The following is a 25,760-nucleotide window of genomic DNA, read 5'->3' as shown; positions in this document are numbered from 1 at the left end:
TCCAAATCTCCCATTATACTCCTCTGTAAAGGTCCGTCAACTTGGACTGGGCCAGAGGATCATGTTTACTGAATGCTTTACTCTACAAAGTAACCAGAAACATTCACATAAAGTTGAAGATTTCATATAAAAAGTACAATACACACACAGAAATCCTTTGTCATCAGTTGCTGCTACTTTGCATTTGGCCTTTGTATCCGTTTGATCTGAGCTGGTCTTCGCTTTCCTTTTCAACCTGTTTGAGGAGCAGTCAGAGAGTCTCAATGCAGAGCAAGAGGTTTGCCACAACCCATGTCTGTTAGTTTTCAGGGAAAATTCCACTGAGAACCAGTTCCACTCAAACAAGTTAAAGTTTACTGGAAGTGTTTTTTCTTTTTTTAAATTCTATTGTCCTCTTTTTCTTTCTCTCTTTTTTCTTTGCATTCGTCATATGAAGCAAATCACAAGGCCTTGAAATCCATACTTTATATCATCTTTCCTGTAATGTTGCTATGATATAGGACAGAGCCTTCTCTTTCATATCTGCCATGTCTATCTGATCTTCAATCACATCTTATCTTATCATGGAGAAAAGTCTCTATTATATTTTAGATCAATCCATATCATAATTCTGAATCCACTATTTGGCTTAACCCCAAGATAAGTAGGGATCCCATTCCATGGACAGGGTGGAAAGATTGTCCTTTAAAAAAAATGTAAAATCAGTAAAATATTCATAAAATTTACTTTGGTCTTTTATCTATCCCTTTATTTTTTTCCTTCTCAAATGGTCAAACATTGTGAAATATATTCATAGCAACTATGGTATCAGACAAAATAAATAACCCTACAGCTATTTGTAAACATTTGTTTTTGCAGACAAAAGTGAGTGACACACTGTCTGAGTAAATTACAGATAAACTAACCTTTGTGAAAACGTCTTGCTATGAACACAGAATAGACCCCGTTGGCTTACTGGGACATTTAAATGGAATGAGCCATATCATGTGTTAGAAGTTACAGCTGTGCTTTTACTGCCATGGCAAACAAAATGTCTGCTGGGAAAAAGGTGTATTGTGCATGGCTAAGCACTGTGAAGTGTAATTAATTAAACACATGCTAGGGAGCTAAGCACATAGCTGGTAAGCTAACTGTTGCTAATCCAATCTGTATTTACTGCCTGAGTATGGTAAATAGTTGCTGAAATTACAATTAGCTAACTAGCTGACAATAGTTGGAACCATAATTAATATACCAGAATATCAAGACACTAAATCGACACAAATATCATGATACAGCCATGGTTTGTTAGTTATCTTTTGTAATCCGCTTTAAGAAACTCTGTTCAACAAAAAATATATGCAAAGAATGTAAAGTCAACATCATAAGACCATCAACTCAAATAAACTCACTTACTACTGTTACCTAAATCACAGAAATCCACTAATTTAAAAATAACAAAAACGTTAATCTTCTATCGTTCTGAGGACGATTACTATCTTGTTCCGTCTAAGGTCTTTGGTTGGTGGCAAACGGTGGTGACGTCAAGCTCAGAGAAAACGCTGCCAAATTACTGCACTGTAATTGGCTGCTTTAACGCAAACGGGCGGGGACCGCGCTTTTTGCGGTAGCGGATTGGTCGGCCCTGCTGTCGGTCAAGCCTCCCCTCCTGCTGGTCGCACACAGTCAGGTTGATGGAGAGGAGAGAGGTAGAGAGACGTGGTGAAGATGTAGCAAACAACGGAAACATTAATTTTTTTAACATTCTCTGTTTGCCTCTACCGCGCATTTGACTTTTCTTAACTTTGTTTACTTTACTTTTCGTATTTCACGATCGTTTCGCCGCTTTACGGTCAGAGTCTTGTATCCTTGGAAACGTGAACAACTGTCCTGCGAAGTTTGGATCAAGTGTTACACATTCAACCGGAAAATAAACTGCATATTTACCCCCCAAGCTAACGGAACGGCCACCGTGGTGCATATGTGCGTTTGTGGAAGTATTTCGAACAGTTTGTATTCATATTTAACGCTTTTCATTTTAAACTCAGTGTTTCGGTAAACGGGACAGTGCGAGACAATAGTGGTGTGAGAAAGAGAACTCGTGCAGGGGGGGAATCGATGCCTCGCGGGGGCTTTGTTCTGTCCGCGAGCCTGCTGCGGATATCGACTGACCGGCCGGTGGATTTATGATTGCTTGGTGATTGATAAACGGACTCGGGAGCCGTTGGAACAACCATGGACATGACTCTGTCCGAGTTGCTGGCCACTTTCATGGAGTCGCCGCTGGTGGTGTGGGTGAGTGAGAGCAGCACGCGACTTGCCGACTCGTGTCTCTGTTGTACTTTCCCTCTACTGTTTCTCTCAGTTCGGCTACACTTTTTTTTTGAATAACTACCCGACTAACTAGTAGAAAAACAAAGTACTTTGACCTCTAATATACCATTATGTAGTACTTTGCTCTTTCGTGCACCATTAACCCATTTATTGACACTGCTCAGACAGATGCATTGTTACAGTGACAGGGGGAAGATTTTCAGTATAAAAGCCTCAGACAAACTATATTAGAGATGTTGGTTTGTATCTCTGGGACTTTCCAAGTTTAGATATCATACTGCCAAACAGAAAAAAGTGAATTATGTGTTTCTTCTGCTTTACTGGCCACATTCCTTCAGTTACCTCTGTTTCTTTACCTCTTTATCATCTTTTTCCATTAAAATCATTATGTGCACTAAAGTTTTCCACCAAGTATTCTCAGCGTGTGAGTGATTGTAGCTGCCTTGCATGTCCCTGGTCCAAAGGGGTGAATGTGTTGAAAACAACTTCGTCCATCTGAGCCAACAGCACTGCATCTGATTTCCCTAATCCAGCACAGCTTTAAGCACAAACTAATGTCAACTGAATCCAATGTAAAGCAGTGTTATTTTACCCAACTGTAAACTTATATTTATATATTTGTTTTACAGTGCTTTTCTGTGAAAATATGTTTCATAACATTAACAGGAAGCAACAAAAAAAGTTGGATACAATCTATTCATTCCTTAGTAGACTTTACTTTAGATATCAGTGTCCTAAGAGCCTGGGACAGTTGTAATCCTTCTACTGCCCCACAATGGGCTTCCAGTCCGGACTGTGACGACCCACATGGAGCAGTCAACAGGTTATTAACTCTGTGGTCCTTCCTGTTTCCCTGTGACCACATCCTGTTGACCTGACCGCTCAACCAACAGTTTCTCCCAGCTTTGGGAGGGAGGTTTTGTCAGACACAGACAATCAGACTCGGTGGGCAGCAGCTGATCAGACTGTGGTTGTACTGGGCAGCTTCCAGCTGTGTCACTGTGTGAGCGCCAGCAGGGCCTTCAACAGAGAGCATTACTCTCAGCAAACAAAGAAAAACTCAATAATTAAGGCTTTAAAAAAGATGAAATATGTAATGTATTGCATTTTAATTCCAGCATTGCTCTGAAAGAAAGGTTCAAGTCTATCTTAAAACATTGCTGACATGACCATTAATACAAAAACAGGGTTTTTGGTGACTGTTATTGTTCCTGCTGGCCACAAATAGATGCCCCCCAAAGAAACTTCTGTGTAAGCAATGGAGGACAATATCCACAGTCCTTTTCTGTACAAAGATGTATTCCAATGTTCAGCTGTCATCTTTTTAATAACAAATGTGTCACTAACAAGGAAGGATTGCCCAGGTGATTCAGCAGGACATCAGCCAGCATATTAAATTGAAGGGGAGAAAAAGATCAGTTGACGTGTGTCGGTGGCGTGTAACTGACTTCTCTTTCTGTCCCCAGGTGAGGACGCTGGGTCCTCTGGGTTCGTGTGACGATGCGGGCTCAGAGGAGAGTGTCAACATGTTCATGGAGCTGGTGGACGGTGTCTTCCTGCACAAGGTCATGACACACATGTAAGTAACGCCACAGAGTGAGAGTTTAAACATTTAATTTGTATGAGTCGGCGGTTCTTTTGGCGTGTCTGGAGTGGGTTTATGAACGGCAAGTGAGTTAATCCAGTGTTTCCTGTGTGTGTGTGTGTGTGTCTCTGCGACCACATCCTGACGCGCTGGTTTCAGTTTGTAAACGTCACAGCCAGATGTGCTGCTGAAGTCTACATCAAGACAAACAGTAGAGTATGAGAGAGCATTACCGGCCCCTTTAGAGCTAAGCTGCTGTCTGTTTGTGCTGTGATTTAGGAATTACACCTGTTGCAGACAGGTAAGAGTGTGGGGCAACATCTCTCAGCATATTCAGTTTATGCATATTTAGCTAAGCTAGAGATGCACTGAGAGAATCGGTCCCAGCTATGAAGGTGATGCAGCCCTTGCTGACTCAGTAAGAGTGCAGGATGTCCATCTCTGACAGCAGAATGTGGTGTGATGAGGCTTATGATTGGATGATACTTCTTGCTGTACCAGGCTTTGTAAGTACACTCGTGGTGATCATGGAGCCATGTGGCTCATTGATGTGTCTTCAGGGGAGCTCTATGGCACTGAGGAATAAGATGTATCAGGCTTTGGATACACACACACAACACTTGTTAGTAGGACACGTTCATTGTTGGCTTTGCTCTTTTCATGGGATTTGTTGACAACAAAATATCTATACGCTTATCCCTTTAATTCTTTCTGGTTTGGACAGACAGCATTTGGACCACAGGGACACTAATACTGTCCACAGTGATTAAAAACAAAACATACCCACTACTCCCACCCAGACGGCCCTCTGGCCCCAATCAGACCACATAGTTATTGTCTTCAGAAACAATGATAATCGCCCTATTGTTCTCCACACACTGAATGTAGGCTGGGCAATCTCGGGGGGATTAGGACTTGGTAGGGGTTTAGGGGAAAGTGGGTTACAGAGGAGGAGGCCGGGGTGGCCGTGCCATGAGGAACATTACTGGAAAGCCACTCGGAGAGCGTCTGTAAATCAGTCAGAGAAGCAGTCAGTCTGTAAACCTATTCTACTCTCTGACCTTCTGAGCTGGAGCAGCACTTTGCAATGATATTGCAATTTAATGAGGCCATCTTTAATGAACTGTGTTGGACTTGTGGACTGGGAAAAAAACTAAAACATGGTACATTTCCTGAAGATAATGTAGCATTGCTCATTGCTGATTGTTAACGGTTGAAACATTAGAAAAAGTAGGAAACACTGAAATAGGGTGAAGTTGAAGTGGTAGTCAAAATATAGTCACCGAAGGGAGTGGACATGGCGTTTTAAAATGGACGCACTGAAAAGAAGTTAAAGTGTAACTGTAGTGAACTGAATAGTGTCAATTTACTTCAAGCGCCTATGAAGTTTTAGTAGAGTTAAAATTGCGGAAGTAGAAGTGATAAATTGAGTTGGTAGTGTCAATGGAAGTGGAGGTGATGAAGAAATTAGTTGAACAGTTGAAGTTTCTGCTGAAGTGGAAGCACTGAAAGCAGTACGTGTTTTATAGTTTGTCTTATCAAGATCTGAGATCTGAAAGGGTCCAAGTGTCAAAGGAAATAAGTGCAGAGTGAAGTGAACGTGCTGAAAGGAGTTAAAGCGTTGTAAGTGATGAATTGAGCTGGAAGTGTAAGTTGAAGTGCAGGCTAGGTGATGAAAGACAAAGCTTTAGAAGATGTCAGTTGTGATTGTTGAAGTTTCCAGTTCATTAATCTATTATCAGTCAAAATAGTTTTCAACTAAAAATGTCCCTCGCTCTGTGGTTTGTGATTCGCCAGGGGGAGGAATCGTTGCTTTTTTTCTCTGTCATAAATTCTATTTCACCGTTTCCTGATATCGTGTCACATTTTGGTTTGAAGTGTCAGTTGAAGTGAACAGACTTGAGACGTCGGTTAACCACCGAAGGAGATGAAACATTGGTTAAAAGAATAGCAAATGAAAGCAGTGGAACTGTCAGTCCCAGTTCCAATCGTTCCAGGTGCATGACGCCAAACCATAAAGAGAAAAACATGGCTGACCGTGACAAACTGATGTTTCTTTGCCTGGTGTACAGCCAATTGAACTGTGAGAAAGTGAAGCCTCTTGGCGTATTCAAAAAAACTACGTATGAGGTAACAAACGCCATCATACATTTTATTTTACAGCCCTAAACATTTACTGTGTGTGTGTGTGTGCTAGGTCAAGCAAAATGAAATTTTGTATGTTTAGAATCGTCTCCATTAGGCATCAAACTGACGTCATATTTTTGTAAGTCAGCCAGACAGCGTTACACCCCCCCCCCCCCGTGCAAATCAGTCTGGCACAGGCTGATGTGTTGATGTGAGCATCTATCTCTCTCCAACACAACAGTTACCCTGCACTTGGAATGTGAGTGCCTTTGTGTGTACAATGAACAAGATCTTTGTCTTAAGAAGCAACAAGTAATGTGTGTGTGTGTGTGTGTGTGTGTGTGTGTGTGTGTGTGTGTGTGTGTGCGTGCGTGCGCATCCATAGCGACCCCAGCCCAACCAATCAGAGGCTGAACAAGAATGTGAACAACGACGTGTCTCTTCGCCTTTACAACCTGACCGTTCTCACCAGACACATCAGGACGTACTACCAGGTAGGGCTGGGCGATAAATCGATTTAATCGATTAATTCGAATGTGTGCTTTAAGGCGATGTGTTTTATTGAAAATCGAGAAAATCGCCCCCACCCCTCCCCCCCGTTGGGTTCCCGTAGTAGAGTGCGCGCGCATTGTTTACAAACTAAAACAATGGCGGCCAGCAGCTTCACTGCTGGCCGCCGCCGCCGCCACCTCACAACAACAACCCAGCATTTTGGAGACATTTATTCACCGTCTCAAAGCTTTGGACCCCAGGTACGTGCTACCAAGCCGTAAACATTTTTCTGACGTTGCCTTGCCTCGGCTGTACAATAGTACACGCCAAAGGATCTCTGCGGAGCTGGAGGGGATGTCATTCTACTCCGCAACAACTGACCTGTGGTCCAGCAGGTTGACCCAGACACCGATCCACTTGACTGGTGGAAGCGTCACCAACTTAACTTTCCAAGGATAAGTACTTTAGCAAAGAAATACCTCTCTGTGCCAGCTACAAGTGCCCCCTCTGAGAGGCTTTTCAGTGTGTGGGGGGGGCATTGTTACATGCCACCGTGCATGCCTGAAGCCAGAGGTAGTAGACAGGCTTGTCTTCCTGGCAAAAAATATTTAGAAAAAACATGCACTACTGTTTAATACTGTTGGTTATGTTGTGAATGCACTTGATTTTGTTTACATGCACTTATTTACTGTGCAAAATATGTTATGTTGATGTTAGATCAGATGTTGCACTTTTGAAAATGTGAATGTTAAAGGGTCATATACATTTTATTTCATGCTGTGTTTGTATCAGTGTATTCAGTTAGAAAAGCTTACTGTAAAAAGTTACATTTGCACAGTTGTTTACAATGGAAGGCTACTATTTAATGCCATTTAATGTTATGTTTAATTTAATTTTATATTTAAATGATTCAGGCAAACAAAAGAGTGACCAAATACTTTTTGTATACTACAGGCACCTTTCTACAATGTTCAGGTTTTGTTTGCACTTTATTTTTATCAACCTACTTGGGAAAATCATCACAAAATAAAAGAAAAAATTGTTTTCAACAGCTTCTGTCATCTGCAAAAAATTTTGGGGGAAAAAAATCGATTTAAATCGTGAATCGGATTTTTTGTAAAAAAATCGGAGATTTTTTTTTTAGGCCATATCGCCCAGCCCTACTACCAGGTATACACACACACACACATGCTAATGGATTTCAACAGGCAGCTAAATGTATTCTTTGCTGCTGTCAGCGCTAGTTGTCTTATATGTATTGAGAGGGAACTCTAGTCATGGTCATAACTTTATAACACAACAATTAACAACCCACAACTAACGCTCTTTAACAGAGAAAAACACCACAACACACAACAGTCTGTGATCCATAAACAATTTGTAACACGAATAATTGTACATTTATAAAATTTCACCGCCGAACTGCATGCTGGGTACAGCTGGCTTGCTAGCACAACAGTCTGCCAACAGCTGGGAGAGGCTCCGTCGCTCCAGTAACGTTACATTAAAGAACAGAACAGAGCGATGCAGGATGAACAAAGACAGACCGGAGATGCACCGATAGAGTTTGACACATATGCAACGCTGATTACCGTAATATGCGTGGTATTTGTTATAAATGTACGTTGGTGCAAAGAGGGTGATAAGAAGCTGTACAGGGAGGGGCTTAGGACCCAGGGGAATGTCTGCGAAGGAAACGGGAAGAGACGGAAGACACGCCACGCCAACAGCTGTTCACCGCTCGTCACGATCCTGCAGACCAGTGATTCTCAACTGGTGGTTCGTCGCGGACCCGTTTTCAGTGGGTCACGGGCCTTTGCTTTGTGCAGCGGAGTTATTCACGCTCCTTTCCAGCATTTACGGCACTTTGTTCAGCTGTGCAGGAAAAACACCGACCAATGCGTTGTAAATCACGTCACGTGATGCAGTTTAACCAATAAAATAAGGGTATTCTGATACGTTTCCTGACGCCAGTGAGATGTGCCCACACCGTGACACAGGGCGGAGAGACAAGGAAATACTTTACAGAGCAGAGCTCTGATAATGTTAGATGTGACACTCAAATATTTGTATGATCCCTTCAAAGACTCAAACTGCTAAAAAGACCACAGTCATTAACCTGTACACTAAAAACTCTGTGTCAAAAATGACTGCTTAAATAAGTAAGTGCATGATAAAATATGCATTTATGCAATAAAAAAAATACCATGTAAGATCCCAGTTAACTGATGAACACCTCAGATCTGGGCCCCGTTCCACGTAAGTGGTTCAGCAAAGTCGATCAAATGTCCTATTAGCCAGCCTAAATTACCCCGGTGATTGAAATCAGGCTATGTCGGTTTCTCCAAGGCTGATCCGCTCTCAAACAGTCTCGTTAATTTGAACCAGACGATCAGGATAATTGCGCGTGCCCGTCCTATGTCAAAAGGGGGAAGCGTCGATCACCGAAACCATGATTGTCTAACACAGGGATTCCCAAAGTGGGGTGCGCGCCCGAGCTGCCTCTAGGGGGTGCGCGAGAGGAAAAGTGTAATGGCGGTCTGATGGTGTAATAATATTAAATATTTAAAAAAAAATGTAATTTTAATTTAAAAACTGTCAGGTGGGACATCTGAAGCTATCAGTCGTAAAAGAGGAGAGGGACAGAGAGAGAGAGAGGAATCGGAGGCGAGGGGAACGGAGAGGTGCGTTGGGGAGAGACCGGGAGAAGAAATCGAGCCAGAGTCAGAGGAAGATGAGACGGAGGAGACCGAAAAGGAGGAAGGGATAGCACAGACACATCGGGAGCACATCGGCCCATCGCGTCAAGGTGAAAAAAGAGGAAACGAGAGTGAGCATCAGACTGGGGAAAGAGGAAATATGATGAAAAGTGTCTGTGTCTGGGCTTCACTTGGATTGGCAACGCAGATTGCCCAAAGCCACAGTGCGTGGTGTGCAGCGAGGTTCTGGCTAACAGTCTGAAGCTCTTATTTACGTCGCCACCTGAACACCAAGCATGCCAGTGCAAGTCAAAAGCCCCTTACATTGTTTATATCGAAATTGGAGGAGTTACAAAACAGCCAAAAACAACTGGAGTCTCATTCATGTGTTGGTCTATAAATGACGCACTACGGGCTTCATATCTGGTTACAGAATAGCGAGAAAGGGGCTACCGCACACAATCGCCGAAGACGTGAGCTTGCCAGCTGCCAGAGAGATGGTGGAATGTATGATTGGGGAGAAAGAAGCAAAATAGTTGGACATGATCCCGGTGTCCAACAACACTGTGTCGCGCCGCATCGATGCTTTGTCCGAAGACATCCTGGCTACATTAGTCGCTCATTAATTGTAAATGAAATGTGATAATCTGCCTCTGAGCCTGTGCGTGTGTGCTCGCATCCGTATTGCTCTTTAAAAGTGACGCCTTGTGTCACTGAAAGTTATTGAAACTTTGTTGCAGTGTTTCAGGGCGTTTTCACACCTTCAGTTCGTTTGCTTTGTTGCAGTTGCTCCTTTGTTCGGTTTGTGTTCACACTGCAACATTTAACAGCGGACTAAATCTTGTAAACAAATGCCACGCGCGAGCAAACTGTTCTCTCATTGGTCCGATTCTTATGCGGCTATAAAGGCTTAAAAGGCTCTGTTGCTTCTTTTTCTTTTTTTTATTAAGGGGGGGGGGGGGGTGCGAACCCGGTCGGGATGTAGAAGGGGGTGCGCGGCCTAAAAAGTTTGGGAACGCTGTTCTAACAGTACAATGTCAAATAAAGTCAAAGAAAGAGCCTCTTTTTACTCCGCTGACGAGCAGGAGATGATCATGAACGCATATGAGGAATTCAAGACCGTAATCACGGAAAAATCTAACACCGCCACCGCTGCGAGGGCTAGACAAGAAGCACGGCAAAATATCAGACAAGTTAAATTCGTAAGTGTTGGGAAAATGTATCGGCTCATTTTAATGCCTCATCACCCCAACCAATCAGATTATAAGTCTTTAAATGTGCCTGCTGGCGGTAGGCTTCATGGAATGCATCATCGAATGACATCTTATAGCGAAAATAATGATCTCAACTCTTTCAGAATAAGTAGATAAAAACAAGCCCAAAGAGTATCTAATTAATATGAGGATATATGTACTGTATGCCCTTATGTATCATGTATCCTACTATATATGTGTATATACATGTATGTGTAGATTACCATATAGAACTAGTTTGAATATGTGTGTGTGTGTGTGTGTGAATATTTGTTTATGGGCGGATCAGCATGTGTATTATTCATAATCAGACATTCAATCATTTGAAGCAGTGAAAATAAATCGTGTGTGATTCTCTCTATTCTTATCATGAGTCCACCTTCATCATGTTCTACAATAATGATGTGCTGGTGTACTAATAACACTGTCATATCATTATGAGTGCTTTAACCTCATGTATGCAACCAGCCATCAAGAGGACATGAGAGCAAGTACACACTAAGCGCACACACAATTCAGAATGGTGAGTCAATACAATATGTGCCATGGTAATGTATTGAACACATCCATAAGTTGATGAAGCGCCAAATAAACTTTACGAACAGCACGGCATGCAGCGGCTTTCCCCATGTTCTCCGCATCGCCGACACTGTACTAAAATGTACCACTCGCAAAAAAGCTCAAGGCTGCATCCAGTCTGTGAGACAGTCAGTGCTCGGCTGCGGCGTGTGGTGTTCAATGTATGGCTCCAGAAGGTCTGTAAATAAATGATTCCTTGTCGGCAGAATCGATAGCGCTCGTATGGGAAGTCATCATGATGTGATAACGGATCTTGGCGATGTGGAAGAACTCTCTCCCTATAAAACGCTCATCTAACTAATATCCTCCTTCATCAGTGGATCTCTGAGGAAGGGAGCTGCACATTAATGCAATAGAGGCTTCTTAGTTTGCTCAGCTGCTTTTAATGGATCACCGTGTGTCTCACTTTACATGCATTTCAGGAACTCCCGTATAACCCCCAGTATATGCGCAAGCGCATTAGACTACCGTATATGACAGGAGCTGCCATTTTGTCCAGGGGAGTGACAGCTTATCCAGCTACCTTCACTGAGCCTGCGCTGGAGCAGGTTCAAGCTTTTGGATGTGTTGCCATGGTGATTTTGCCGAACTTGCTTCGTGGAACCGAAAAGCCTGATCTATGTCATCTTATCCTGAAAAGTATCCGGCTAACTCAGTTAGACACGTACGTGGAACGGGGCCCTGTTCTGAGAATTGCCACAACCAAACTGACACCAAACGTTGACGCACTGGTTAAAAAGGGTGACCAACAGCACGGTTCCCACTGAAATGAAATGCAAGTTACTTTTTAGGTCATGGCTTTTACTTGTAATTCATATTAGTTCACACAAACACTCCATTCATCTGCTACTGGCCCGGCCCGTCTGTCAAATTTTAAAACTCAATGTGGCCCCCGAGCCAAAAAGTTTGCCCACTCTGCTCTAGATTGTATTATTACTTTGCCTCACCCCATGCAAAAAAGTCTTAACGAAGTAGAATTACTGTAAAACTTAATGAGCACCAAAATATAATACATTCAAATGTATCAGCATGGTAAACAAGAGAGACAAAAAACAAGTGGTGAATGTGTGTCCTTTCCTCATTTTTAATATTCCATAGTGGTCCAAAGCTTGTTGTGAAATTTTTCATGTGAAGTCCTTTTTATTCTCTGTCTGAAAACCACACTTAAACTGGCACAGACAATATGTCCTCCTCCTCCGTGTCGTTGGGTCTGCTTGTTTTTGTTACCTCGCTGGCTGCGAGATTAAAGTGTGCGCTCCTCTCCCTGTGGGGTTTTAGGGCGATGAAGAGAGGCGTCGGTGTGTGCCGTCAACCGTCTCAGAGCTAGATCAAATGAATAACTCGTAATTGATATGATATTCCATAACGTAAGTATTTAAAAGCAGTAGCTCATACTGGTTTAAATGCACAATTTGATAATATTTCCCATCTATACTGAGGACACGTTTTGTGTTGTCACATAAATACTCCAGTTGATTTGGGTGAATATCATTATATTATATGAACTGCAGTTGTATTATCTGCAAATCAATTGCTCCTTATTCTGCCATTTGTATGTAATGCATTATGTAGTATGTTTTTAAACCAATATTACTAAAGTGTTACTTGGTTTGAGAGTCTGGAGATCCAGCTGTTAATGTCTCCTCAGCTGCTGGTTAGCCTTCATCATTGCCATGTGTGTTTCAGCTTGGAAGTTTCGAAAAATGGAACGGGCTTATGCAGACACACACACATTCGTATTCCTAAACCACATGCCTGCGTGTGTGTGTGTCACTCATGGGATGAATTGATGATGCTGTACATCAGTATGGATCAACCTTGAACTTGCTGGTCAATCATTTTTTAGTTTACTTGCTTGACGACCAGTCATCTGCAGCGATCAATGGGTGCAGGAAGTAACACAGTGCGGTCAGATGATTGGGAGCAAATCTCCTAACGTCATGTTCAGTGTGGGGCATTTCGTCACTTTGATCTAACATAGCGACACCCCGACACTTATTTCTTGTTGTTTTTTAAATGTTTGAGTCATTTAAAAAAGGAGAGGTCTTTTTGAACTGCTTCTGAAAGGTTTGCGATTTCCACATCACTGTCTGCGTTTGTAGCTTTGCTCCTGTTTATGAAGGACGGCTGTGTTCAGCTTGGATTCACAGCTATTGCACTACATTGCATTCTAATAGTGGAAGAAACGTATCCTCGGAAAGTTCCAGCTGTAAGATCATAAGCATCCTTTGTCTGTCACATTTTGGCCAATCATGTTCCAGCTGAAGCTCATACATACATCGATTTGGAAGTATAACCAAACTGTCAGCCTCTAGTTTCCCCACATCAACAGATGGAGCTCTGAATGGCTTTGTTTTCTGACTTACAGGCAAAAGACTACTAATTTGTCCCATGACAAATAATGACATAATGACTTTCAGAACCAGGGGATTCCTAGACAGCAGGCAAAAACACTACATAATCCAGAAAGGGTTGCATATCGTATTAAAGTATCTTACTACGTGCAAGCAATACACTCCCCCATCACTGTGTGGGGTTAGAGCTCAGAGGAAGTGTGTGTGTCAACAGGACATGACTGCAGCTCCGCCAAATCAACTGCATCTGAGCTCCTTATCTCTTGATTTATTACACAAAAGACACGCATGCCTCTGAGCAACGAGCTGTGATTAGCTTTGAGAGGAGGCTTACATTACATCATGTGCCTGTCATCAGTACACACACACACACACCTGTGTATCATTGCCAACACTTTTCTCTCTGTAATACAGTGGAAGCCTCTGGCAGTGTTGGATGATAATTATGGCCATTATTTGAGCCATCTGATTGACATTTGTGTAGATGGGTCATGCAAAGGTGTGCATTACATGACCTAACATTATCATTATCAATCCACTTGAGTAGGCTGCTTCACCCACAGGTGGCTTCTTTATGCTCATTCGTGTTCTGTGTCCGTCGATGGCAGACCGTTTCTCCTTGTGCGAGTACGACACGAGGTCGCCTGAGGAACACCCACTTTCTCTGTTGCACGTTTGCCGGCACTTTGTCATGAGCTTCAAGGAGGCTGTGTTTTTCAGTGTGAGAAAACGACTCTCTTTTCCCCATCCTGAGTTCAAGGTGGACGCAGCACCAGCCACAAGTAGCCAACCGGAAACATTCTAAAATTTGAACCAGTCAATTCAACTTTATTTATACAGCACCTTTCCAACAAATCAAATGCACTTCAAGGTGATTTCCACATACTAATAGATATAAAGATGATAATAGAATAAGTACAACTAATAAAACTACAAAGATTATAAGACACAACATAAAAGAGAAAAAGGGGGGTTTATGGTTATGTTTAAAAATATCAGTACCAGCTTCTTGGAGCGAATAATACATTAGTCATTTAGCAGATGCTTTTATCCAAAGCGACTTACAATTCAGATGCTATTACGCCGTAGGCACAGCTATGGGAGCAATTTTTTGGGGTTAAGTCTTGCTCAAGGACATTGACATGTGTCTACCAGAGCCGGGGATCGAACCGCCGACCCTCTGATTGAAGGACGGCCCTGCGCTCCACTTAGCCACAGTCGCTAATAATAATGGGTAACCAGTGTAAGGACTTTAAAATAGTCTTTGGTCTTGAAGGATGGATCAAGGAAGTACTGAACTGCAATGAGCCTGTGAAAATGGCATACTCATTAAGGAATCTCTTAAAAGCTGTGATACTGCATGGAAACCTTTTCTGGATTGTGTCAACTTTTGCCTGGGCTCAAGGACAACATAGTGTGACCCTGTTCACACTTGGTTTTAGAATGCATCTTGGTTAGTTGGATCAAAAGTGGAACATTTTTATTTGAAGTGTAAACGACAACCAATGATGTGACCCGATCACTCAAACCACTTGGCGAAGGAATCTGGGCTTCACCACAAATCCTTTGTGGTGTAAACACTAATGCTACCTGATGCAAAGCAGAGGTATGTTACGAGTGAGTCAAACATCTTGTGTCATCGTCAAGGAAAAGACCCGGTATCATTTAGATTTCTTCTTCTTTTAATTTCTGGCAGTCAGACTACCGGTTACAAACAAACGCATGTTGTCTCTGTAAACAGAAGTGATGAAGCCTTTGTGTCCAGTGTCTCACAGAACAACACTGGTCATGTGTCGCTCATGCAGATCAGACAACAATAAAGGCCACATCTGCTGCTAGTGGTGTGTGTGTGCGTGTGTGTGTGTGCGCACTTGGTAAAGTGGGTCATTCTGGGCAGTATGGGGTTAATCTGTCCATGATGGTTAATCTCTAACCATGGTCAAACACCCTGGCCTCAATGCACACACATGCACACACCTCATAGTACAACCTTAAGTCAGTGAGTTGTGAGCCTCAGAACGCCACTTAGTTTAGGATCAGCCATAAGGACACACACACACACACACACACACACACACACACACACACACACGCGCGTATGTATATCCAGCTATTCATAAGGGGCTAGGCGTTGGCTTTCTCCTAATTAGATGATGTCTCAGCAGACACACAGGCTGATCCAGTGACTCCTCCCAGTCTCCCCAGTGAAAGAAAGGAGTGCGAGTGTGAAGAGGGGGTGTCCGTCACCTCCCTTCTGTTCCGTCTCTATTGTACAAAGCACAGTAACCTGATACCACAACCTCTGAACACTAAGCTGTTAACTCTCTTCACTCCTGCTGGGTTTTCTGTCTAACGCTGGAATAAGTAACCAATTCATTGTTTGACAGAAAATCAATCCAAGACATTTAAGACAGTAAAATGACCACTTGGTGGTGATAACCTGTCAATTGTGAGGATTACCATTTACAATGTTTAATATCATTGTAGACGGAAACCTACAAAGTAGCCAATCCTCACTGACTGGAGAAGCTGCGCCTAGAGCAGGGGTGGGCAATTATTTTTCCCAAGGGGTCGCATGAGAAACAGGGACTGTTGTGGAGGGCCGGACCAACAGACTGAACTCAATCCTGCTCAATATTATTCTTGTAACTAGTATATTTGCTTAAGTACTGTACTTATGTACAAATTGAAGGTACTTTACTTGAGTATTTCTATTTTATTCAACTTTGTACTTCTACTCCACTACATCTCAGAGGGAAATATTGTACTTTTTATTCCACTACATTTGTCTAACAGCTTTAGTTACTAGTTACTTTGCACATTATACTTTTTCAAACCTTTCCTAACTACCCAAACTGAACAACAGAGTATAAAAGAGTTAAAATGAGCTCCACCTACAACATCTCCAGCAGGAATAATCCAAACTCATATACATTTGTAATATCCATATATAATAGTGAAACACTGTGACAGGGATCATGTTTTTGCAAAATTAGTACTTTTATTACGATACAAATGACCAAATTTTCTGTTTTTCAGTTCAGTGCGGGAAATCTAGTCTTTGTTGGGCTTGAACGAGTGACTGAAGTCAGGCTGAGTGTGTGAGGTGAGCTGTGAAGGACAGCTGACAGGTGATGTCAGTGAGAGAGGATCTGGATCTGGATTTGTTCAACTTCATCACAGAGAATGTTTGTTCACAGATGTAGGTAGATCCAAAGAGAACCAACATCTTCTGAGCATGCCATGTGTTTAAAGTTCTCTTCTTTGAGAGAAGAATAAAACTCCAGCAGTGAGACTGACTTAAAGTGCTCTGCAGTACTGTATCAGACTGCAGGTCAATGAGTTGGAGCTGAACATCACTGGGAGCATGATTCACACTGCACGTAAAGGGAGACGAAATCATGTGCATTTCACTCTCAACTGTTCTGAAGTCTTGAAATTGCAAAGCAAAGGTACAAGCAAAGCCTCAGACGTCCGTACCCGCTCTGCATCAGTACATTTTTCGTATTTCTCCGCGTGTTTCCTCTCGTAATGACGATTCAAATTGTAATCCTTCAACACTGCAACTTGTTCTCCACAAACGAGCAACAGCTCGCAGACCGAATGTGGCCCGCGGGCCGTACAATGCCCAGGTCTGGCCTAGAGGCTGGTTGGCATTTTTCTTTGATAAATGACTTCAAGGCTCAGTAGGCGACTTTTATGACAATCACTTTTTGTCATATGTGCTGAAACTGTCATTAGAACAGACATTAGAACAACCATGAGCGACAAAAGCAACAGAACCAAAGCCGAGCGTGGCCCGCTACACTGCTGCAGAGTTGCAGTTGAATTGTTGCGTTTAATAGCACTAAGAACTGTTTTTCAGAACTAGGGGAAACAAAAACAGAATTGGTTGACGCTTCACCACGTTATTGGAGCGCTGAAACAATTGAGACCAGCTTCACTTTGATCTGGAAGCTGCCACACTAGGAAGTCCACTGTCTTACAAACTACACCTTTTAAACAATGAATGAATTAACAAAATAGTTGGTTGTTCTTTTTCTGTCATTGACTAATCGATGAATTAATTGTTTCAGCTCCAGTTTAAAGAATACGATGAAGCTAGGTGAAACAGACAGCGCTACAGTGACAGGACCAAATGACAAAGCACTCGATTGTTTGGATAAAATGGGATGCTTTACAAAGGTCAGATTACAAATGTTTGCAGGCTGTCAATGGCAAGCAATACAATCAACCTCTTTTATTGCCTCAACATTAAACTTCCATGAGTGTGAGGGATTTTTGAGAACGTACTTATTCGTATTATAGGGCGACCGTGGCTCACTGGGTTAAGAGGGTTGTGTAACCGGAAGGTCAACGGTTCGATCCTTGGCTGGGACGTGTCATGTGTCGAAGTGTCCCTGAGCAATACACTGAACCCTAGGCTCCGCTGGCGCCTGCCATTGGCAGCCCACTGCTCCCTATATACAGGGATGGGTCAAATGCAGAGACAAATTTCCCCTTCCGGGATCAATATAGTATAATACATTAAAAAAAAATTTAAATGATTCAAGCTGTGACACACGTAGCTCTACTGTTGGCGTAAAATGAAAAGAAAGAAAATAAATCTCAATGCAGACATCACTGTGTCAGGAAGGAGAACGTTTGTTTCTCTCTTTCTGTCTGAGTGTCGGTGAAACTGTGGCTCTTGTGAAAGATGTTTTATTGTTGTGTAGTAACATAAGCAGAGCTCTCCCCTCCTCTCGTTCCCCCTTCACTTTACTCCTTGGTCACCGTGGGAACAGCAGAACAAATCCCTGAGCCTATGTGGGATGTTTTGAACTCCATATCCTCAGGCCTACTTCCTACTCACTCGTCGTGTGTGTGTGTGTGTGTGTGTGTGTGTGTGTGTGTGTGTGTGTGTGTGTGTGTGTGTGTGTGTGTGTGTGTGTGTGTGTGTGTGTGTGTGTGTGTGTGTGTGTGTGTGTGTGCGCGTGGACCCTGGTCAAACCCGTCGACAGTGTTTTATTGGCCCTAACTAACTGCTGTTTTAGTGTGTGTGCTGGAGGAGTGAGGCTGCATTGTGAGGTTACAGATCTGACTTTACTTTGATGAAACACATCAATGCTGGAGTAAATATTGATATTTCTTACCAAATGTATAAAAACAATTCTGCATTTTATAGTTTAAAATGGCGCAAAACGCCATCCACTGTTTTCAAGTCAACTCATATAGCGGCTGGCTAGTTAGCTAGCTAACCCCTCCATGTTATCGTGCTAATGTTACGCTGGTTACAGAAAATGAGCAGAACAGCTGGGTGTATGTTCCCCGCTGCTAGGAGACTACAGCCGGGTGTTGGGTTAGCACTGGCTGAAGCCCAGCTGCTACAGACGACGGTTCCTCTCTGAAGCAAGCTTCAGGGAGAGCAGTTAGCCAGCAGCTCGGAGTTGACCCGAATTAGACCACCATCACTCCTGAAGACACACACATCTTATTCAAAGATTAACACAACATTATAGTTTTCTGATTATCAGAAAGCTAGGTGAAAAAAATGTGATCCACAATTATATTACTTTATTGTTATAATTCTAATACTTTTGGTCCAAAATGAATACATATGGAAATAGGGTGTTTTTTTTGTTCCTAAATGTTAATTCAAAGGGAAATATTGTACTTTTCTTACTGCAATTCATTATTTGATAACTTGTGGTGACCTCGTGGTTGAGTCGGGCAATGAGCCTCACACAGCAACAGGCTGAAGATGAGAAGAGCTGGAGCAGCCTCAGCCCTTGACCAGTGACTTCAAAATAAAAGCATCTATTTTTGACCAAAATAATTGACATTGTGGATCAACTTGTTTGTTGGCTTTCTGATAATCAGAGAATCATACTGTTGTGTTTATTCTGGAAGAAGATATTTGTGTCTGTAGGAGTGCTTGGTGGTCGTCTAATGAGGGTCTCCTGATAGGTTGGTCCTTACGGTGTGAGTGTGCGTTGTGTGGCTGTCCACAGCTCTTTTGGACTGGTAGAAGAAAACAACTGAGGGCTAATGTTCCCTGTGTCAATAAAAAAAACATAAAAGAAAGGACAGCAGAGGAGTAACTATGGAGGGAGGAATGAGCCTCTCTCTGTCAGTCGGCCCTCGAACCGTGTACTGTAACTCCATGCAACCGTCACTCACTTTGTACAGACGGAGTCAGACGCTGCTAGCTATGTTTGCCTCCATATCATAGCATTTACACACAGACTGTTTTAGGACCCACTTATAAGACTTCAGTTAAATCACATGGAACATTCGGCCATGGGCCAAGGAATAAAGGACCTTTGTAACTGGCCGTCAATGTCTTGTAGACCTGGACTATTTGACACCAGTTACGTTCATTCTTGAACACATTGGGCAAGTGCAGCCACATTTAGATGACAAACAGTGTGTGAGTGATCTTGCAAAACTGTGATAACATTTGAACCACAAGTGGCCCTGCAGCTCGCTGTTTAGTAGTTGTGTAACGGACCAATGTCCAACCGTACGGATCGTCCCTCAGGCTCTGTTCGGTTAAACGAGTACTGGGTGAAGGTAGATTATAACGTTGTCATGTGTTCACATGTGATCTGTAAAATGTAGTGATGATGATAAACTTGAATAAATGCAGTTGTTTGAAGGAGACGTTTTTCACAACAACATAAATAGATATTAGAGATGAATTATGAGCTGTTTACATTAGCTATAAACAGATTATAATACAGCATTAAACTAAAACGTTATTGTTTACAGACTTCAGAGTCATTGAAATGATTTTTGGGACGTGGCAAAAAATGAATTGTATAAATCCTTGTAGACCAGCTGCTATAATCAACTTTGTTAGTGTACACTAATTAAATACAAGCTGTGTGAGTATGGTGGATGCCAGTGTCTGATCAAAATGCACTCTGTTTGACTTTAAGTGTGTGTGTGTGTGTGTGTGTGTGTACTAGTGAGAGCTCAGATCTATAGATATTATCCTGCAGCAACATCACCAGCAGGATCTAACACTTACAACTGACAAGGGATCAATGGAGCCTGCTACATGACCCATTTATACACACACACATGCAGGGCCTGAATCTATGGCCCACTAACACACTGGGCTCGCATTTCTAATCCCAGATCAATAACATGGTGGTGGCTAACACAAGATGTGACTTTAACTGAGCCGCTGGGTTCTGTGCTCCACAACTTAGACACCACTTTAAATCACAACCAGTGATGGGAGACGATGCTGTTTTTTTCTGGGAATATTATTCCGTTATAAAAAAGATAAATTGGCAAAACTGTATTTGGGTCAGCCATTCAAATGTATCTTATTGCCAATACAGCTTTGTTGGATTCTGCAAATTAACTAATATCAAAACGTTTTTTTTTTTAAGTTTGAGGCAGTTGATTGATAATTACTTTAAACTAGTGATGTGCCCATTGAAACTCATACTCAAACTCATAAACAACTTCACACGCGGCACGGAGCTTCCTTGGGTCAGCAACACACCTGCCATGACACAGTTACGTCACACACCCAAGTCGTGGCTACTCACGGTCAGAAACGCCAGCTCATGTGTTGCCCAAGTTGACTAAAATGGGTGATAGCGTGGCTCTAAATCAGTCATCAGAAGATGGACCCATCAAGGGACAGTGCAAACATATTTTCATGTTGCAATAATTAACCCTTGAAGATGCATATTTTAATAATATGGCTTATTTTATGCTTTGACAAGTGTTTATGTTTTGTCTACAAGTACATCCTTTGTTATTATTGATTTATTCAGTTTGTGACTCAAACCCACAAACTCCATAATATAATTATTAACACCAACGGTACTGATGATTCAACTATGAAACATTCAAGTTGAAATCAAACTTCAATCAATTTGAATTGATCAATTTTAGTGTTACAAGATGTTATGTGATAATACGTCACAATGCTAATGTTTTCAACTGGGATTTATGTCATAATATTAGCACAAAGTCTGTTATGATGTTTGAGGTGTGGCTTGAAAGTCTGACAGTGTAGAGTCTGATAAACCTTTCCTCTGGGAACATGATGTAATATTTAAGCCACACTTTAGATTCAGCCAAAGCTGATTTTCTAATTTCTACATTGACTTTTCAGTAGATATTTTTTGAAACAGTATCAGTTGATGGATTGGAAAATATCCTCTCACTTGCTCTGTGAGAGTTTATTTGGTTTAGTTTAATGTTGTCTTTGACTCAATCTGCAGTGTGTCTCATGAAACAAACAAAACGTTGTTTGCAAAGCCTCCAAACTGACTGTGTGTTTCAGCTGAATTCCCGCTGTGCCTTCAAGACATCTGGTAGCCAGCCTGCATGTTTTATTCACACCGTGTGTGTGTGAGTGTGAGAGATCGACAGAGGGAGACTGCAGGGTCTCTCGTTACCTCCTGGTGTATAGGCCGGTGTAACAGTATCTGCAGGTACGCCGGCTACCTCAAAGCTGTAGCCGTGGTGTAAGCCGATGCGTTTATGTGCCTGGTTAGCAGATGACACTCTAGACCACAGCTCTGTATCTCTGATCATGAAGTTGTGACTGTGAACAAATGAGTGTGAGTGGGTTTTTCCAATCTATAATAACCATGGAAACGGCATCAACTCGCATGTGAATTGTTATATCTTTCCCTATCGTGAGAAGGTGTGTGTGTGTGCTTTTGAGTGTATTATTCCAGCCAGCCTCTCCCTGCTGACAGTCACTTCCCTAATCCCACAACACCCGCGCTTCCCTTCTCCTTAGCCAGAGGTCGTCAGCATGTCTCCTCCCATGTGTCCTTTCTTTAAACCTGATGTCTTCCTATGTGACCTTATTCCACTGTCATATTTCCTCATCCCAAAACAACTTGCTTTGACAGTCAAATGAAATGTTTTGATAAAGACACTGTACCTCTGAGGGTTATTTAGAAAATAAAATGAAAAATTCTCTCTTCCTGTCTGGACAATCAGGTGTGTTTTGGGGGACATGAGATGATATTCTGGAAAGGGAAGCTGTTTCTTTCCCGAGTCTCGCACGCACGCACGCACGCTCTCTCTCGCTCTCTCGCTCTCTCGCTCTCTCTCGACAGCAGGGTGTTTCCTGTTGGCTGCTCGCCTATATATATATACACACGCACACACACACGCACAAACATGTAGGTGCACAAGTCTGGGTCAGTTGGAGGCTGAACTTTGATTCCTTTCCTCTTGAATCATCAAAGCCCAACAGTTACATTTTCATAACTTGTATCGGCTGATTTACTTTATCATTGATGTAAACTGGCCAACAAGCCACGATAAAGACATGATAAAGGTAATTTAGACACACATATACACACTTTGCATATGCTTGCTATATATTTATGTATAAATAGTAACTTCTGTGTTGGCACCAGTAGTTTGAACAAATTGGCCCAAAAATGATGATTGGATTATTTTCCTTCTCAAATACTGATATCAGCCTAAACAATCCAGCATCTTTCAGGCTCTAATAACAAGAACCCACCCCAACGCTTCTGCTGCCCCCAGTTGGTGTCCGATGGACAGTTTTGTCAGTGACGCTGCCTTTTGCTCGGTTATCATTAGGACCATGAAATTGCTAATGTAGTTGTTCTTTTCCTCTCTGTCCAAACAACCCCCATCTCCATCTACTCTGCTGCAGGAGACCTTACAGCAGTTAATAGTCATGCCCCTTCCTAACATCCTCTGCATCGCTAAGGATCCCATATCAGGTAACACCCACACCCACACCCACACACCTCAGTAGTAATCAAGTCCTACATTTTTCTACTGTCCGAGGGAAGTTACATGATGGCCAGTGATGAAAGTTCGTAATTTAGTAAAGAAGTAACACGTTTTTTTTTCAAGATTTAAGAATGGTAGAGTTCAAAAACGGTGGTCACTCCAGGCGCCGTCTGCATTTTGTTGCTCCTAGTAGTAGTAGTGTTGTTATAAGTAGTGTTATTATAGTAAGGACAGCTTCTGAGTGAGGCAAAGGTCCTTAAAGACACATACACAAGATTTATTTTATGCAATTTCTGTGTTCGTTTATGGACATAAATAATATTGTTGAAGTAGAAGAATAATGCCTGAGGTCACCATCAACCTTCAGATCATTTATTCAAACATTCAGTTCAAAGACTTGCTGTTTGATTCAACTTTTCTCTCAAAGTATCTTCTTCTTGTCGCTGTTATTCAGCTGTCGTGGTTGCTTGGGTTTGAAGTACTCTAACGTGTCTCTGTGTTGTGTTTCCTCCAGCTAAGAGCATGGAGCAGCTTAAAAGACTTTTGTTGCTGATACTAGGCTGTGCTGTCCAGGTAACACACACAAGCCCAAACACAGCAGCTTACTGTACCACCCAGTCTCTCAGCAGGAAGTCTATTTGTGTCTATTTAGTTTTGCATGTCTGAGCACAGCGGTGCAGGCTGGGACAGCAGGATCAAAATGGAGTCACATGGAGCTCCATCAATGGTTTATATATACAGTAATAACCATTAGCATTATGGTGCTTTATAATAAATATGATGCCTGCTGGTCAGCACAGTTTGGTGCTTTAAAAGCCTTTAAGAATGAGCCAGATATGGCGAGTTAAGAGTTAATTGGGTTACCTGTGGTAAAAGAGGAGGGGCTAGTCATGTGGGAGGTGGGGGCGCAGGTGGTTTCTCTGTCTGTTTGTTTGTTCTGCTCTTTGTTGTCTCTCATTTCCACCTCTCCCATGGCTCAGAACCCACCAACTTGTCTTTTGGTTTAGCTTTGTTTTCCTTTGCACACGGCTGTTCTAGTTTCTCCCTTTATCGCTCCCGCCTTCCCCTCCCGCCTTTCCCCTCCCTTTCCTTCACTCTTCCCTCTTTTTGTCTCTCCCTCCCTACCTGTACTGGTTCTACTGGTTCCAGGAAAGAGGCCACGGGGGAGCGATGAATGGAGAGACAGAGAGGGAGGGAGGGAGGGAGAGGTGGATGAAGCCACGTGCAAAAATGTATGTAAATGTTGGACAAAATAAACACTTTTCCACCTCTGCAGTGGTCCAGTTAAGGTTTGCCAAACAAACTCGCACCCCTCATCATACATACTGCATTTCCCATAGTCCTGTTCTGCTCAACACCAATGTGATGGCAACAAAGAGACATTAACGAGCACAGTTTTCATTCAAATGTGTTTGCTAATTTCATTTCCTGTTGTGTGTGTGTCAGTGTGAGCGTAAGGAGGAGATGATAGAGAAGATCAAGCTGCTGGACATTGAGACCCAAGCTGCCATCGTGTCTCACATCCAGGAGGTCAGTGGAGTGCAGTGATAGAAACGTGATCGACTTCACTGAATTCATCACTGAATAGAAGTTCTAAAGACGAGCAGAAGTTTGACAACAACATCGTCTTAAAGGAGACATATCGTGAAAAACTCACAATCTCAGTGCTTGAGAACTGCCTTTGCAAATGTGCACCAATCAGAGCAGACTGAGCTTTTTTAGGACGTGAACCGTTGACCTCAAGGTCCAGGTCACCTATTTCTTGGGCTTTCACCCACATCTCACAGTCTTCATCAGTAGAAGGAGTTTTTGCAGTTGTCATGGAAACGGTTCAATTGTCATGTGACCTACCGGTAAGTAAGTACAAATTGTGGAACTACGGTAGTCAGGTGATAACAGGTGGTTATGTATACTGGGGGAGATGAATGTCCTCTTTGAGCTTTTTATTGTCCTTCACTGACTCCGACTAAAACGTTGTGTATGCACAAAGCCTGAAATATATCTTTTTTAAATATGTTTTTTTAAAGCTAAAATTGTCAAATATTTCGTTAATTAATAGTTTTCTCTTCTCAAATGTGAGTATTTGCTGGTTGTCTTATTATCTATGATAACAAACTCAATATTTTTGATCTCATTAATCTGTTCATGTTTTTATTCAAATAACTACGATTAACATTTCAAAGTTTTGACTGCTTACACTGATTTCAAAGCGGTTGAAATGGTTTTTCGAGATGTTGGTGAAAATAAATAGTCCGTGGCCTTGTAGACCAGCTTCTATAAAAAGAAAAACAACAACAAAGACAATCTGTATTGGCCGATACGGCTCAACAATCAGCAATGTGAAAAACCGTGATGGGAAATCTCTAATCCGTGACTTAAAACCATGATATGTTACGATCCATTGCACCCTTGTTCTCCATCTATCTATCTGCATGCACCATGAAAACAGTCCAACATCAGCTGACATCAAAGAACAGTAACCGCTCGCTCAGCAGTAATCACTTAAAGGCATTTTGTTCTGAATGTGATGTTTAATATAGCTCCTTCCTATTTCTGTCATTACTCGCTGTGTGGACAAGCATTGTTCAAACTCACACAATTTAACTGTTTTAAGATCCCGAGG

The 25,760-nt window shown here is 42.3% G+C and overlaps 1 protein-coding gene across 1 annotated transcript in view; it reads left to right on the top strand.

Moving 5' to 3' along the window:
- Positions 1-2,214: 2,214 nt before the first annotated feature.
- Positions 2,215-25,760, top strand: part of ccdc88c (coiled-coil domain containing 88C) — a gene marked incomplete at its 5' end in the record, with an annotated part of 57,459 nt that continues 33,913 nt past the window's right edge. Inside the window, 6 exons of the mRNA XM_079286645.1 lie at positions 2,215-2,274; positions 3,780-3,892; positions 6,411-6,519; positions 23,055-23,124; positions 23,652-23,710; positions 24,584-24,667. Coding sequence (XP_079142771.1) covers positions 2,215-2,274; positions 3,780-3,892; positions 6,411-6,519; positions 23,055-23,124; positions 23,652-23,710; positions 24,584-24,667 — 495 coding nt within the window. The remainder of the gene's footprint in view (positions 2,275-3,779; positions 3,893-6,410; positions 6,520-23,054; positions 23,125-23,651; positions 23,711-24,583; positions 24,668-25,760) is intronic.

The sequence above is a fragment of the Melanostigma gelatinosum genome, assembly GCF_949748355.1.
Source record: "Melanostigma gelatinosum genome assembly, chromosome: 16".
Lineage (NCBI taxonomy): Eukaryota > Metazoa > Chordata > Actinopteri > Perciformes > Zoarcidae > Melanostigma > Melanostigma gelatinosum.
Note: the sequence above shows the minus strand (reverse complement) of the source record. Positions and strands in the feature narration are given on the sequence as shown.